The sequence below is a fragment of the Ips typographus genome, linkage group LG2 (assembly GCF_016097725.1).
Source record: "Ips typographus isolate SLU linkage group LG2, UJ_Ityp_2.0, whole genome shotgun sequence".
NCBI lineage: Eukaryota > Metazoa > Arthropoda > Insecta > Coleoptera > Curculionidae > Ips > Ips typographus.
In genome coordinates this window covers 14459970-14473998 of record NC_138423.1, presented here as the reverse complement: position 1 = coordinate 14473998, position 14029 = coordinate 14459970, and the positions used below count along the sequence as shown (strand labels likewise).

Below are 14029 nucleotides of genomic sequence, written 5' to 3'. Positions count from 1 at the left end.
AAATCAAAAAAAGGTTCATTCCTGATCCAGATATGTATAGATAGAGCTTTTTATTTTATACACAATCAAGTCCAGCCACACACAACAAATTGGTTTGGCAAAGAACATTTGTCCTGGAAAGTACAACACATAGCAAATTAGTTTAAATACTGTTCAATATAAGAAACTCTGTCAATCCTTGAAACTAGTTAAGCAAAACTGGTAAATGGTTCTTATGTTATTACCAAGAACATTCATTCAAAATTATTTTTGTTGCTCTCACAATGAAGGATGTTTTAAAATGTAACTCACACACCTGTGCATGTAACAAGTACCTAATAAGTTTACTGTACTAGAAAGCACTTGTACCTACCATTGAGTATAGTGTTGGAGTAAAATCATCCCATTTCAAACTGTTCAACCACTGTTGAGTTAGATCCGGTTTTTTGTAAAATAAAAAACTGACACGGTTGGGCTTTTTCCTGAATTGCTGTTACAATGTGGTTTGAATGGCTTATGAACGGCAGCAAACAAAAATAACTTACGCAAATAACCTCAAATCTTGATTTTAAACCGTAAAAATTCATCTAATCCTCAAAAAACTCAATTTCCACAATACAAACTGTCACCACTATTCCCGCCATATTGGAATTTATGACAAGCACCTTCTAGGCTTTTTAGGCCGCATTCATTTTCAAGCTTCATGGAGCGAGCAGAGAGTTTTTGACGTCACGACGTAAATTTGGCAAAACCATAATTTGATCAATTGTCAAATTACGTCATTGTGACGTCAAAAAAACTCTGCTCGCTCTATGGAGCGTAAAAACGAATGCGGCTCCAGTATAGTAAGCGGTGCCTCATCCCTTCGAGCAAAAACTGTTTGTGCATTAAGCGACCGAGACGGAAGTCGCCATCTTTGTCCCCCACATTCACCTACTGCGCAATTGAATGAAACTTCCGAAGTTAGTCGTAAAACAGTTTTGTTTATATTTGGTGGTACGTGAAGTTAAAAACCCCAAAGATTTGTTGTTTTTGTTTGTTTTGTTTTTCGGTCCGTTAAAGGTTAATTTTTGCAAACTTAATACCTGAATTATTATTGACGAGTAGATTTGTGAATAGTGGGCAACAGCAGATTGATTATCGTCACTGATTTTCTGACAGTTTGCGGGCGCCATACTGAACGATTTTTGTCCCCGTCTTTGATTGCTATTGCTCCTTCCTGCTATATTTTTTTATTTATTGATCTCTGCCACTTGGGCTGGGATTTCATTCGGTTGAATGCTCACGTGACTTTGACATTTCCTGATATCTGACCATTGGTAGTACATATTTTACTAGATGAGAATTCTCTCTAGGAACAGACCTTTTACCAATAAGTAAAAAGAACAAGTATCAGGAGGTAACAATAATACAAATTATAACCCGTTTGTGCATTAAGCGAGGGGGACGGAAGTCCACCATCTTTGATTGCGCATTCGCCTACTGCGCAGTTGAATTGACGCAAAGTCATTGAAAGTTTGGAGTTTGAAACCCGCAAAAATTTGTTGTTTGTATTTGTTGTAGTATAGTGTTAGTTTGTTTTGTTTGTTTGTGGTTCTTTAACAGTTGAGTTTGGCAAATTTAAATTAAGTTGTACAGTGGACAAGATTAACAAGTATTGACGGCCGCCATATTACTCCCCCCCCTCCACCTTGTTTCTGTCACCCACTTTGTTTGCTATTGCTCCTTCCTGCTATGTTTACATTTTTTTTATTCATTGCCTTTTACAGTTGGCCGACATTTTAAAAATGGCCGCTTTCATAATAACAAATCGATTAGTAATCAATATGCAAAGCATGACGTCACATAAATATTCAATTCATTCTTTGGTTTGCCGATTGGAAAATATCGTTTTAAACTAATTAAATAAGGTAAAGTGAAATTGGAAAAGTAAAATTCAGTGACAGAAAAATTCACCAATTTTACCAATAAATTCCAATTTGACCAGTAAATTTATGGGTTAATTAAAATTTGCTTGAAAGATACCATTTTCCTGTAATGACTATCATTATTTTGAATAGTCATAAATTTGAATCACTACAATTTTCATGCACCTCCTGTATAGTAGCGACACTGACGACGGACTGTGAAACCTCCAAGGATGAGTCTAGCAATTCTTTGCGAACATTTTTGTTCTCTTTAAAATTTTTCCTAACCTTCACCGTTTCTGAGTTATTTAGCAAAAACTGGTTTGATGCAACAAATTTATTTTCAAATCAGTTGAAATTATGGTTTGAAATTTGAGCACCCTGTAACTCGGTTATTTTTGGGAGTTCACGGAGGTTGAACCACTCAAATTGTCTTGAGCTCCTTTTTCCAGTGGTGTTGAAGAAAAAATTATATCTGAACAATTGCGTACAGGGTGACCAAAAACAGTCAATCACCATACTTTTCATGCACACCCCATATACTGGGAGCAAAAGCGGCCCTACAAGCTTACGGTCCTGAGTTAAGGAGTTGATTGGGAACATTTTTGGTTTCTTGCAAATTTTCCGTAACTTTCAGCGTTTTCGAGTCATTTAGCAAAAACTGGTTTGATGCAACAAATTTTCAAATCAGTTGAAATTGTGGTTTGAAATTTGGACAGCCTCTAACTCAGTTATTTTTGGGACTTCAGGGTGGTTCAACCACTTAAAAGAACCGTTTTGACCTCCTCTTTCCAATGGTGTAGACTAAAAAATTGTATCTTAAAAATTGCGTACAGGGTGAAAAAAATAGTGAACTACCATACTTTTCTTGCACACCCTGAATACTGGAAGCAGAAACGGTACTGCAAATTAGTTAAGAAATTGATTAGGAACACTTTTGGTCTCTTGCAACTTTCAATGTTTTCGAATTATTTAGGAAAAACTGGTTTGGTGCAACAAATATTTAAATCAGTTGAAATTGTGGTCTCAAATTCAAACACGGTTTAAAGGAGTCATGGACAAAATCGCCTGTAAAATCCACTTGGAGTAAGAAAATGATTGGATTAAGCACATTTTTGGAATCCTCATTAAATTTCCTATCCAATAACATGAAAAAACACTACATAATTTGGTACAGTCAAGAAGAAAAGCGATGTCAAAGTTTGAACTGCCAGAAACACAGTTTGAAAGGACAGTCATGGACAAAATTGCCTGTAAAACCCACTTGGGGTAAAAAAATGACTGTTTTAAGCACATTTTTGAAATCATCATTAAATTTTCTATCCAATAACATGAAAAAACACTACAAAATTTGGTACAGTCAGGAAGAAAAACAGTGTCAAAGTTTGAACTACGAAGAAAACACAGCATTTGTAATTTACCAGTGTAACTTACTGGTAATCACTACTTTTAAGGGAGCCTTGGTATATTATGTTTCCCACGCTCCCATTTGGATTGACCGGCGAACCGTCCCAAGACGATGAAGATTACCATGGGCCTTCTGCTTTGGTTGTATTTTAAATCAAAACGTTGCCAGACTTATTCTTTTTAATCACAAATTGAAGTATATAATAATCAAGCTATAATAAAAATCACCCTTTTTATTAGACATTCCATGTCTAAACCATGCATTAAAGAAAAAATCTCACTAGATATGGTGATATTATTATTTATTTCTACAGCTAATTACAGAAAAATTAAAAGCTGATAAATTGCGTTAAAATAAGTTTGATTTTAATCGATAAACTGACAACAGCGCACCATCAAACACGAGGTTATGAATGGGTCGTGGGAAAATCTGGTGTGGGAAAAAGTGGGTGGACTGCCCAAAGAATTATACGTTGTTTCGTACAATGTACAGGATGATACAGTGATACGATTGGACTTATATTGTTTTTCCGCCATATTAATTTATTAATTATTATTTGCCGTAGCGAATAGGAAGCGCTTGTGAGTTTTATGGTACTTGGGAATTTTGGCAATTCGGTCGTGCGCTACATTCCCATCGCGGTTATTTGGAAAATGACACTACCTTTCTTGTTGATAATTTGATTTCTGTTTTGTTTAATTTTTTTACTTTGTAGATTATGAGCACAATATACAATATCGAAAATATGAATAAAAGTTATTTTTTAGAAACACCCTGTATAATTTTTTTTTTAATAAACATCTGGTGTAGAAAAAGAAAATTCATAATTAAGAAATTAATTTATATAAAAAAAACCATTGTAAATCAATGCTAGCGGCAAAAATAAGGCAATCCTTTACCAACTGTCATATGAGTAATGTAGACGTACACTCACCAAAACTACAGAAATATTGACAAATCACTGAAATCTGGCTGTGTTTGTGACTTGTTTTCACTCTCCATAAAGAGAGCAGAGCGAATGTGACGTCAACATGACGTAATTTGGCAAAACCATATTTTAACCAACTGCCAAATTACGTCATTGTGACGCCACATTAGCTCTTCTTACTCCTATAAAATGAACAGAACAAATTTGACCTCAACAAATCTGACCAACCATAATTTGCTTAAATGTCAAATTACATATTATATTAACCTGCTTATGAAATATCATAGTACTGGAGACTTGGAGATTTCTGGACATTTGAACCCGTACTTTTGAATACAAACGCATTATGATCTAAAAATCACATGACATTATGCCCGCAAAACACACGGAGGTCACGTGACGTAGGGATCATAACGCGTTTGGAACACAAAGATAATAGGTCTGCTCGCAGAAAGAATCTCCAACTAATAATCAGAAAATGTCAATGCCAGTTGGATGATTTGTTGAATACACGTAAGTATTCAACAAATAAAAACCAATATTTTCCGATTTTTACTAATTTTAGTTTGGTGTTTGCCTATGGACATGGACTAAAAAAAAACTGTATGTCAAATGTCAACAACGAACATTGACGTCACTCCCGTCAACGAATAAAGCAACTTAACCTTAATTTTATAAAACTCAAAAAGTAAACAAATCCCAATTATTTTTAATGTACTCTCTACTGGAACTATAAAAACTACAAATAAACAATTTAATTCTACAATTTTAAATTTTTGCTATGGGTGTTCATGGATTGTGGAGATTAATTGAACCTTCCGGCAAACCAGTGCCATTGGAAACCTTAGAAAACAAAGTTCTAGCTGTTGGTATCCTTTTTAATAATTGCAATTTTGTGAATATTGTAACTGAAATACATCCCTAACCTTCTGTCTGCCTTATTATCAGTAGTTTTCATTACGGTAGTAAACTGTAAGGGTATCAAAAATCCAAACATTTAAATGAGTATAATATTTGAGGGTTGAGAGGTTGCAAGTTGAGTATTGTTAAATAAAGATTCTCTTGCCTACTTTCTTGATTTGGCTATTTTTAAATTCACTTTCTTGAAACAGTAGTGTTCAAAAGATACTTAACAGTTTCTGCAAGTGTAAACTTAAGCCCCCAAGTCAAATGCTGGGTTAATTCTGTTAAGTACCATCAGTAAAATGTCTGACCACATATTATCACCACATTCCTATTTCGTACGAATTTACACCTTTATGGAAGAAATTGCTTCTTATGGTCATATGAGTAGAACGCTTTTGACACAAGCCATTTGAAAAAAAAAACCAAGTTGTGTAGGCTGTAATGTTACTACTGCCTGTTTAAAGGTAAACTCACCAGTTAAACCTTATTCAATAACATACAGGGTTATTCACGTTATTCGACATGGAAGATTGTGACTAAACTATTAATTTTCAAACAGTTTTGATTCTGGGAGGGATATAGACCTATTGGAGGTATCTTTTAAACATATTTTCAAGATGTACCGGTTGTCCCAAATGCAGAAAAAGTATCAATGTCATGTTTTTTCAAATAGAACACCTAGTATATTACTTTATTTTCAGAATCTACCTTGAAAATAAAAGGTAATTTTATTGATGTTTGATAGGTCTAAACTTTACAGTTTCTCAGATCTTCCTTAATTTGTAAAAATGTAGAACAAATATTAACATTTAAACATTCAACCTTCCTTTGAGATTTATTGACCAAAATTGGTTTGGGCACTGATAACAGATTAACTTTCATGATCCAAAAGTGATAAAAATTGTCTAGCTCATATAGGAAGTCTCAAAAAATTTACTCAACAACTAAAATTTTTAGTATTTTTAGTTGTAGTAGTATAAACTTGTCAAAATCAAATGGAACCCCAAGAGCTGACTTTGACTGATTTTTGATATCCTTCAAAGATCACTTGGTATCTTTTCCAATTACATATCTATCATTCTAATCTAAGTAAAGCTTAGAATAAAATAGTGGCTTAATACTTTGTAAATTTGCTATACAAGTTACAAAAATAATTCATAAAAATGTTTAAAACGGCTACAAACACAAACATAACTACTCCGTTTTTGAATCCTTCAGCAACATTATTAAGTATCTTAATGGATATACTCCTAAAAATTTCGCTAATTCGCTATTTAAGCTGTCATTTAAAACAGTTTGAATCTGTGGTAAATTCTTAAGGGTATCAAAAATCACTCAAAATCGGTGCGAGTTTGAGAAATGTTGACTTTCCAAGAAAACGCAAACAGTTAGCCATAGGAGACTTCAATAATTTTCGATAGATAATTAAATTTTGCATCTACTTTAACCATAAAATAGGTGGTGTTTAATTTGATTTTGACAAGTTATTAAAGTTTAAAGGTTGCAATTATTGGGTAAAAATTTTGAGACATCCTGTATGAGCTAGACAATTTCTCACCCATGGATCCTAAAACTTGATCATTTAACAGTTTCCAAGCCAATTTTGATTAATAAAAATCAAACAGAGGTTGAGTGATTAAACTTTAAAATTTGTTCTAAACTTTTACAAAATAACAAATATCTGAGAAACTGTAAAGTTTAGACGTACCAAACCTCAATGTAATTACCTTTTATTTTCAACGTAGATTCTGAAAATCAAATAAAATACTAGGTATTCCATTTGAAAAAATATAACTTTGATACTTTTTCTGCATTTGGGACAACAGGTACATCTTGAAAATATTTTTAAAAGATACCTCCAATAGGTCTATATCTATCCCAGAATCAAAAGTTTGTTGAAAGTGAATACTTTAGTCACAATTTTCTGTGTCGAATAACATGAATAACCCTGTATAGTAGTAAGAGTAAAGTAAGTAAAATTTATACTAGTAGTAGTTATTTTCAGTGCAACATCTTAGGTTTAATGTTCTCATTTAAACAGAAATAAAACAATGGAGCATAAAACACTGAAAAATGATATTGTGGTAAGTATAAGGCATATGAAAATCATTCTGTCTCAAATTTATCATTTGAGACTGACTGAACTTCTTTTTTTCATCTCATCTGTTCATAATATCTATTTCAAGTTGACATGTTAAAATCTAGAAATTACATGTCTCTTAAGAGTGTTTAGCCCCTACACTTTTGATTCAGTGTTTAACTTAAGAATTACTTTTGGTGAGACTTATGGATTATCATACTAAGTAAAATTGAATATATTCCTTATTAACAATATTAAGATGTGTCAATATGGCTGCACCAGGCAGTTAAAGGATTTCAAGATTCCAGAGGTGCTTCAGTACCAAATGCCCATTTGCTGGGTATTTATCATAGAGTCTGCAAATTGTTGTATTTCAAAATCAAACCAATTTTTGTATTTGATGGAGGTGTGCCAGCTCTTAAAAAACAAACAATTGTAAGTATAGGAGACTAAGTTTTATGTAAATCAAATTTCATGTGAAATAGAGTAGTAAAATAGTATTTTTGTTGAGAACCTCATTGCTGTGTGTATTACTTCTAAATTATTACTAATTCTATTTTGTATATATCACAAGTTAGACAAGTTGTTTTCTAGACCACACCATTTCAACTAGTACAACAAAATATTGGATTTGTTTTAGGCAAAACGTACTCAATCTAAATTACGTAACTTATCAGAAGCAGACAAAATCCAAAGGCAACTGCTTGATACTCTACTAAAACACACAGCAGTTAGTAAAGTCTTGTCAGAAAAAATCGAAGCCTCTATTGGAAGTATTCCCAAACCGCTAAACAAAAAAGATAAAGACGACTTGTACATTTTACCACACAGTAATGAATTGAACAGTACATTATCAAGTTCAGATGAGGAATCATACACAGAGGGCAGTACTACTGAATCAAGTCCCAACAAATCATGGGATTTACATACAATTGATATGGACAGCATTAATTTTAAATCGCTTCCAGTTGATGTACGGCATGAGATTTTAACTGATTTGAAGGAAACTAGAAAACAATCATCTTGGGGTTTGGCTTCAATGTTTGTATTAAGATTAAGGCTGACTGAATGTGTTGGTAGGGAGATTGCATGAGCTTCCCAAAGTGAGCGATGATTTTTCGGTCTATCAAATGAAACGATTGCTTAAAAGGCAAGCAGTGCAGACTGCTTTAGAAGAGGCTGAGAAAGAGATGGGTGGCAAATCTTTGAGTTTGGCTGAGTTAGAATCAATTCTGAAAGATCAAGGAGTGATTACAGGTCCACATATTGGAAAAAGGATAGCATCAGATGAGACTACCAAGTAAGTTAATCTGGTTTGTAAGTCGTGGGTTGTAAGTTTTAATTAATTTGTGTAGATATCTTTTAGTAAAGGATGTAAAAAAAGCTATTGAAGGAGCAAAACAAATGGAACTTGAAAGTTTAGAAACAAATGACACTAAAGTGGAGCAATCTGAGACTGTCACAGATTCAGTAACTAAATCTAAAGCTGATTTGGAATATGAAGAAGACTTGAAAAAGGCCATTGCAATGTCGTTGGAGTGTGAGCCTTCAACTTCAAACACCACAAACATAACGTCTCTAAATAAAATAGAAGAGCCCAAAAAAGCCGACCCGCTGGAATTTTCCTTTTTAGACAATTTTACAGATGCTGACTTTGTTTCCAGTTCATCAAGTGAAGATGAAGAAGTAGCAACTGTTAAATTATCACAAGTGGCCAAAACTAAATTAGCCTCTGCACAAAGTTATATGCTGGAGTATAGTGGGCTTACACCAAATGAGATAAACTCTCAGATAAATAAAGTCATTGGAAATGATAAAAAAATTGGTAAAGTGACCAAAAGAGCGAAATTAAAGTCTCCAACACTACCAGTTGTGATCGAGAGTGTTGAAGCTGTCACCTCGACTGTAAATGAAGACAGTTGTAAAAACGATTCAGTGGAAGTAATGTCGACTAGTGACAGCAGTGACTCTGAAAGTGAAAAAATTAAAGCAAAAAGTAATGTGGTTGTGATTGATCCTAATCTAGAGCTTAATGAAGATGATGATCTGTTTGCTGATGTGTTTGCTGTTAAAAGTAACTCAGTTCAGTCTTTAGATCAAAACAGTTTGATAACATCCAGTAAACTGTTGATTGGCACAGACAGTAACACTGTACCTTCTATTTCTGCCAAAAGCAAATTGTCGGATGAAAGAGATACAACAGAGCAAATGGAGGCTGAATTTAAGAATACTAATGGAGAAGTGCAAGGGAAAGTTAATGAAAACCTGGACACTTTACCTTCAAGCAGCTCTTTATTAAAAAGTACTCCAGAAAATAAAATGGTTGGGATACCAAAAGGTCCAAAATTAGGCGAGAAAGAACTGAACGCTCTTAAGGAACAGTTGCAGAAGGATAAAGTGGATTTGATTACGGAACGGGCTACGAAAGAACGAATGGCTGAGAACATTACGGATCAAATGTATCAGGAAGCTCAGGTAAATGTTTTTTTTTTACTTTGCAATAAATTGCCTTTAATAAGTTGAATTTTATATAGAAATTACATACAACAATCTGGTTAGAGATAAGAGATAAGATAAACGGAATTTGTAATAACAATGCTGTGTTTTCTTCGGTGGTTGTAATCAGATTAATTAGAACTTGTGTAAAGTAACAATGGCTCAAGGTTTTTATTTTAAGGTCTTTCACATGATGAGAAACACTTTCTATTGCTTCTTAGAAGAATTCTCTATAATTTTGTCCTTTTTACTATATTTACTTCATCATCAACCTTTAATTCATCTCCAATGTCTTCTACAGCTAGCATGTTTAAGTCTTTTTTGTATTTATTAATAATTAAGTAGAAAAATGTGTGCAATTGCTTCATCTAGGTGTCTTTGAATAGTCTCTTTGGTAGTTTGTAGCCTGTTCTACTAGATTCTTTGGTCGGTCTTTGCCAGTTTTGTAAAGTGCGGCTTTCTGTCCTGGATTGCTGAAAAATCCTCCAATTCTTATCTTGATATATTTAGCTCTTATTCCATAAGCTTTGCCGTATCTCCCGGTGATTTGCAAATGTAAGTTATTATATTCTATTTGTTGCACATCTCCAGTTTTGCGATTCTTCTCGTTTTCGGCCAATAGATTCCGCTTAATTAAGAATGCTGCGTGTATTTGAAGTGTTATTGGAAGTCACCAAATGACACTTGCCCCGTTACCGGTAATACAAACTTTGCAACATAATAAAAGGTATATTTTAGGGTGCTAGCAGCTTGTGATTTGTCTTACATACTTTTGAGTGGTTTTCCTTTGTTTCTCTTTAGGGTTGGGTTAGAAATGTTGCAGAATAAAGCATGAAGAGCAAAATCACGATTATAAATCGCTCTATTATTCAAATCTTTGTCGGTATCAACCATTACTTTTATTGGTACATTACACTTTAGAGTATTCCTGTAAAACTCTCACTCAAACAACAAATATAAGCAAAGTTGTTCATTCCTGAAATTAAGAAATCCTTAACACACCCCTTATTATACAATTTGGTTTGTCAAATATTCTTGTTTACTCTGGCACTTCTCCAACCTGCAATGGGAGAGGACCATATTGTCTCTATTTCTGGTTGAATATCTCCACGAGTGTCAAAACCTGATTCAAACTTTTGCACATACATTAAGTTCTCAAGAATTCATACTTTATGGGATGGACACCTTTATTGTTCTATAATTCTGGTAAACCCAATTGCTTGAGGATGTCGCGTGAGAAAAACGCCAAGTAAAATATAGATAACATTGCTGTCCATTCTTACATAAAGCCGAATAATCGGGAGTAATATTCTTCATTTAAATAAAATTCCAGGAGTTACTAGAACTGTTCGGTGTACCATATCTTGTCGCTCCTATGGAAGCAGAAGCTCAATGCGCTTTCCTAGATGCCATAGATCTAACTGATGGAACAATCACTGACGACAGTGATATTTGGTTATTTGGCGGTCGCACCGTTTACAAGAACTTTTTCAATCAAAGCAAATATGTGATGGAGTTTAAAGAGGAGAACGTCAAGCATCACTTTAAATTGACCAGAGAACAAATGGTTCTTTTGGCGTTATTAGTCGGGAGCGACTATACCGTAGGTTTACAAGGAGTAGGCCCTGTCACTGCAATGGAAATATTGGCCGCTTTTCCTCCCAGCAAAGGAAAAGTTAATGAGTTTAAGTTGTCTCATGCGGAGTTACTCTCTGGTTGGTTGTCCTAAATAAGCACATCAGCCACATTTTTATTAATTTTTCTGGTAGGTTTAAAGGAATTTCGGTCTTGGTTTATGAAAGGAAAATCGGCAGGACCAGGACGATCAGCACTGAAAAGCAAACTGAAAAACGTAACTTTTACGGAGAACTTCCCTAGTTTGCAAGTGGTTGAGGCTTACTTGGATCCAACCGTGGAAACCAGCAGGGAAGCTTTTTCGTGGGCAACGCCCAACGCTACCGCTTTAATCGAGTTTGCTAGGGAAAAATTTGGCTGGACCAAATTAAAAACTGAAGAAATTTTAAACCCGGTGTTGAAAAAACTACAGGAAGCAACGCACCAGAAGACTATAAAAGACTATTTCAAGACAAAGTTTACGGTAAATTCAGGGGAGCTGGAGAAAAAAATTAGCAAAAGAGTGAAGACGGCAATTACAAACATGGGGAAAGACCCATCGGAAGTTCTGGTAGAGGAGCTACAAGAAGACTTGAAGAAACAGCCCCGGAAGAAAAGAATGAAGAAAACCGTTTGCGATACTGTAGCACCAGAGTTTAGTGGTTTAGAATCGGGTACAACTTCCACTAAGTTGGCGGAACCTAGTCGGAGAAAAGTAAAGTTGGAAAAAACTGAAAGCAAATAAAGTTGACGAAAAAACTGAAAAGAGCCGCAATTCAGTATCGGATAAAACAGAAGAGAAGCCCGATTCGGTATCAGATAAAATAGATGCAATAAGAAGGCGGAGAAAACTGAAAGATGCCAAAGCGGGTGTGGATTTGAAAAAGCCGAAGGTAGTTAAAGAGAAATTAACACAAGAGGCTGTCGGGGTTATTCCTAGTGAGTTACGGCAAGATGAGGAGGTAAACTTATTGTCCGAAGTGCTGGTTCAATCTAGTCAGAAAGTAGAGGATATCGACAAGGAAATGCGAGAAAAACTGAAGAATATACAGTCAAATGCGTCAAGGGTAAGTAAAGAACAATCCACAGCAAATTATAATGACGCAACAATTTTTTCTAGTTATTTCATTTTGTTGATTGACATTTTTTTCTATATTGATTATTATAACTTTACTTGCACGTCATCAAGGTGAAAATGGGCGGCATTGTCAATGTTATAAAAAACGAACCGAAATTGAAGAATACGATTTTACTTTTAAATGCGACATTTAATGTCAGAACCGTGTTTGTTTACATTTTGAATTGTATTTGCAGAAGGGTCTGAGCGGTTTTTGGTGTTTTAATTAAATTTTTCGGGCATTGAAAGTGAGGGAAGCTTAGTTTAAGCGTGTTTAGGAGACCCTGAGTTGAGGGGTTTGAGATCTGATGTGTTTTACTGGGCATTTGTGTTTAAACTTTGAGTAATAATGGAGACATATTTATTTGCTAGATTAGATTTTCAGATAAGGGCTTAACCATTCAATGTTTTTTATTGGTTGAATAAGCTTACTCGTGTTAGTAAATGGTAATACTTAGCTTTAGTACTGCAGACACATTTTTAGATCAAACTATAGATGTAAGCTTAACACAAAAATCTAATAGAATAAAGTAGCTTGGAGCCAGTATTCGACGATATTGATATAACAGACAGCTACGCGGCAGGTTGTTAAAAATGTTGTTTGTCCACAAGTAAACCGGTTTATGACCACAGGAACGTAAATCAGGATCACAAGTAACAACAAATTTCGAAAACGCTAATATTTACGTCAAACTTTGACACTTCGAGATGTATAACGATTGGGTGAGATAATCGGTGATCGCAATAGCTCGGTAGCAAGAAAATCGAAAAACAGTCGACAACATTGCGCACTATTGCCAACATAATTATTTCGTAATTTAAATTTCCGTATCTATGCAATGTTATTGTCCAGTGAGTTCGGTTGGCAATAGAATCACCTGTGTTATGACGTGCAACTAAAGTGATAATAATCAGGGTAGATTTGTGTGTTATCTGATTTTTTTCGGACCTAACTTTTTAGTTTGAGGGACAAAGATTTATTTTGAGGTTAAAACAGTATTTTTAACTAAAACAAAAAAAGAAGAAAGCTTTAGTAGTGTAGGTAGCATGTTTATCTATTCATAAAAATCAGCTGTGAAGAACAGACTTTGTAGTTGAATAAGTAATATTTTCAATTTATGAAAATTGTATTATCGAATAAAACAATGCTTTTGCTTTTACAGAATAATAATCCTCCACAATCATCTACAAGTGCAGCTAGACCAATTCTCAGGCCTACTCGGGTCCCTAAAAACGAAACCATACCACAAAAAGCGAGAGATCAGACAACACTGTTAAGAAACAAACTGAAAGCGATCGAAGTGTTCCGAAAAGGTAAGCAAGGTCCTGGTTATGTTCCAAAAAAAGAAAGAAAACGAAGGGTGCCCAAAGATGATGCCGAATTGTCGGAAAGTAGCGACGATTGATCATTTTCTTTTACATATTTTTTTACTGTCTTATTTTAAGTATAGGCATGTTAAGTTTGTGATTTATTTTAAAAGATATATTTTTGGATTTTTTTTTTTATTTTAACGACCTAACCCACGATTTTGCGACCTTATACATACATAAAAAGCTATTAAAATTTTGAAAGAAAAGTAAATAACACTCATAG

General features: G+C 34.3%; 1 protein-coding gene across 1 annotated transcript; it reads left to right on the top strand.

The window, feature by feature from the left end:
- Positions 1–4866: 4866 nt before the first annotated feature.
- Positions 4867–12207, top strand: mus201 (rad2 superfamily protein mus201). Its single transcript, XM_081996196.1, has 7 exons — positions 4867–5091; positions 7468–7643; positions 7849–8236; positions 8289–8508; positions 8564–9683; positions 11038–11419; positions 11474–12207. The coding sequence occupies exons 1-7, from the start codon at positions 5004–5006 to the stop codon at positions 12061–12063; spliced, it is 2964 nt and encodes a 987-aa protein (XP_081852322.1). The 5' UTR covers positions 4867–5003; the 3' UTR covers positions 12064–12207.
- Positions 12208–14029: the final 1822 nt, after the last annotated feature.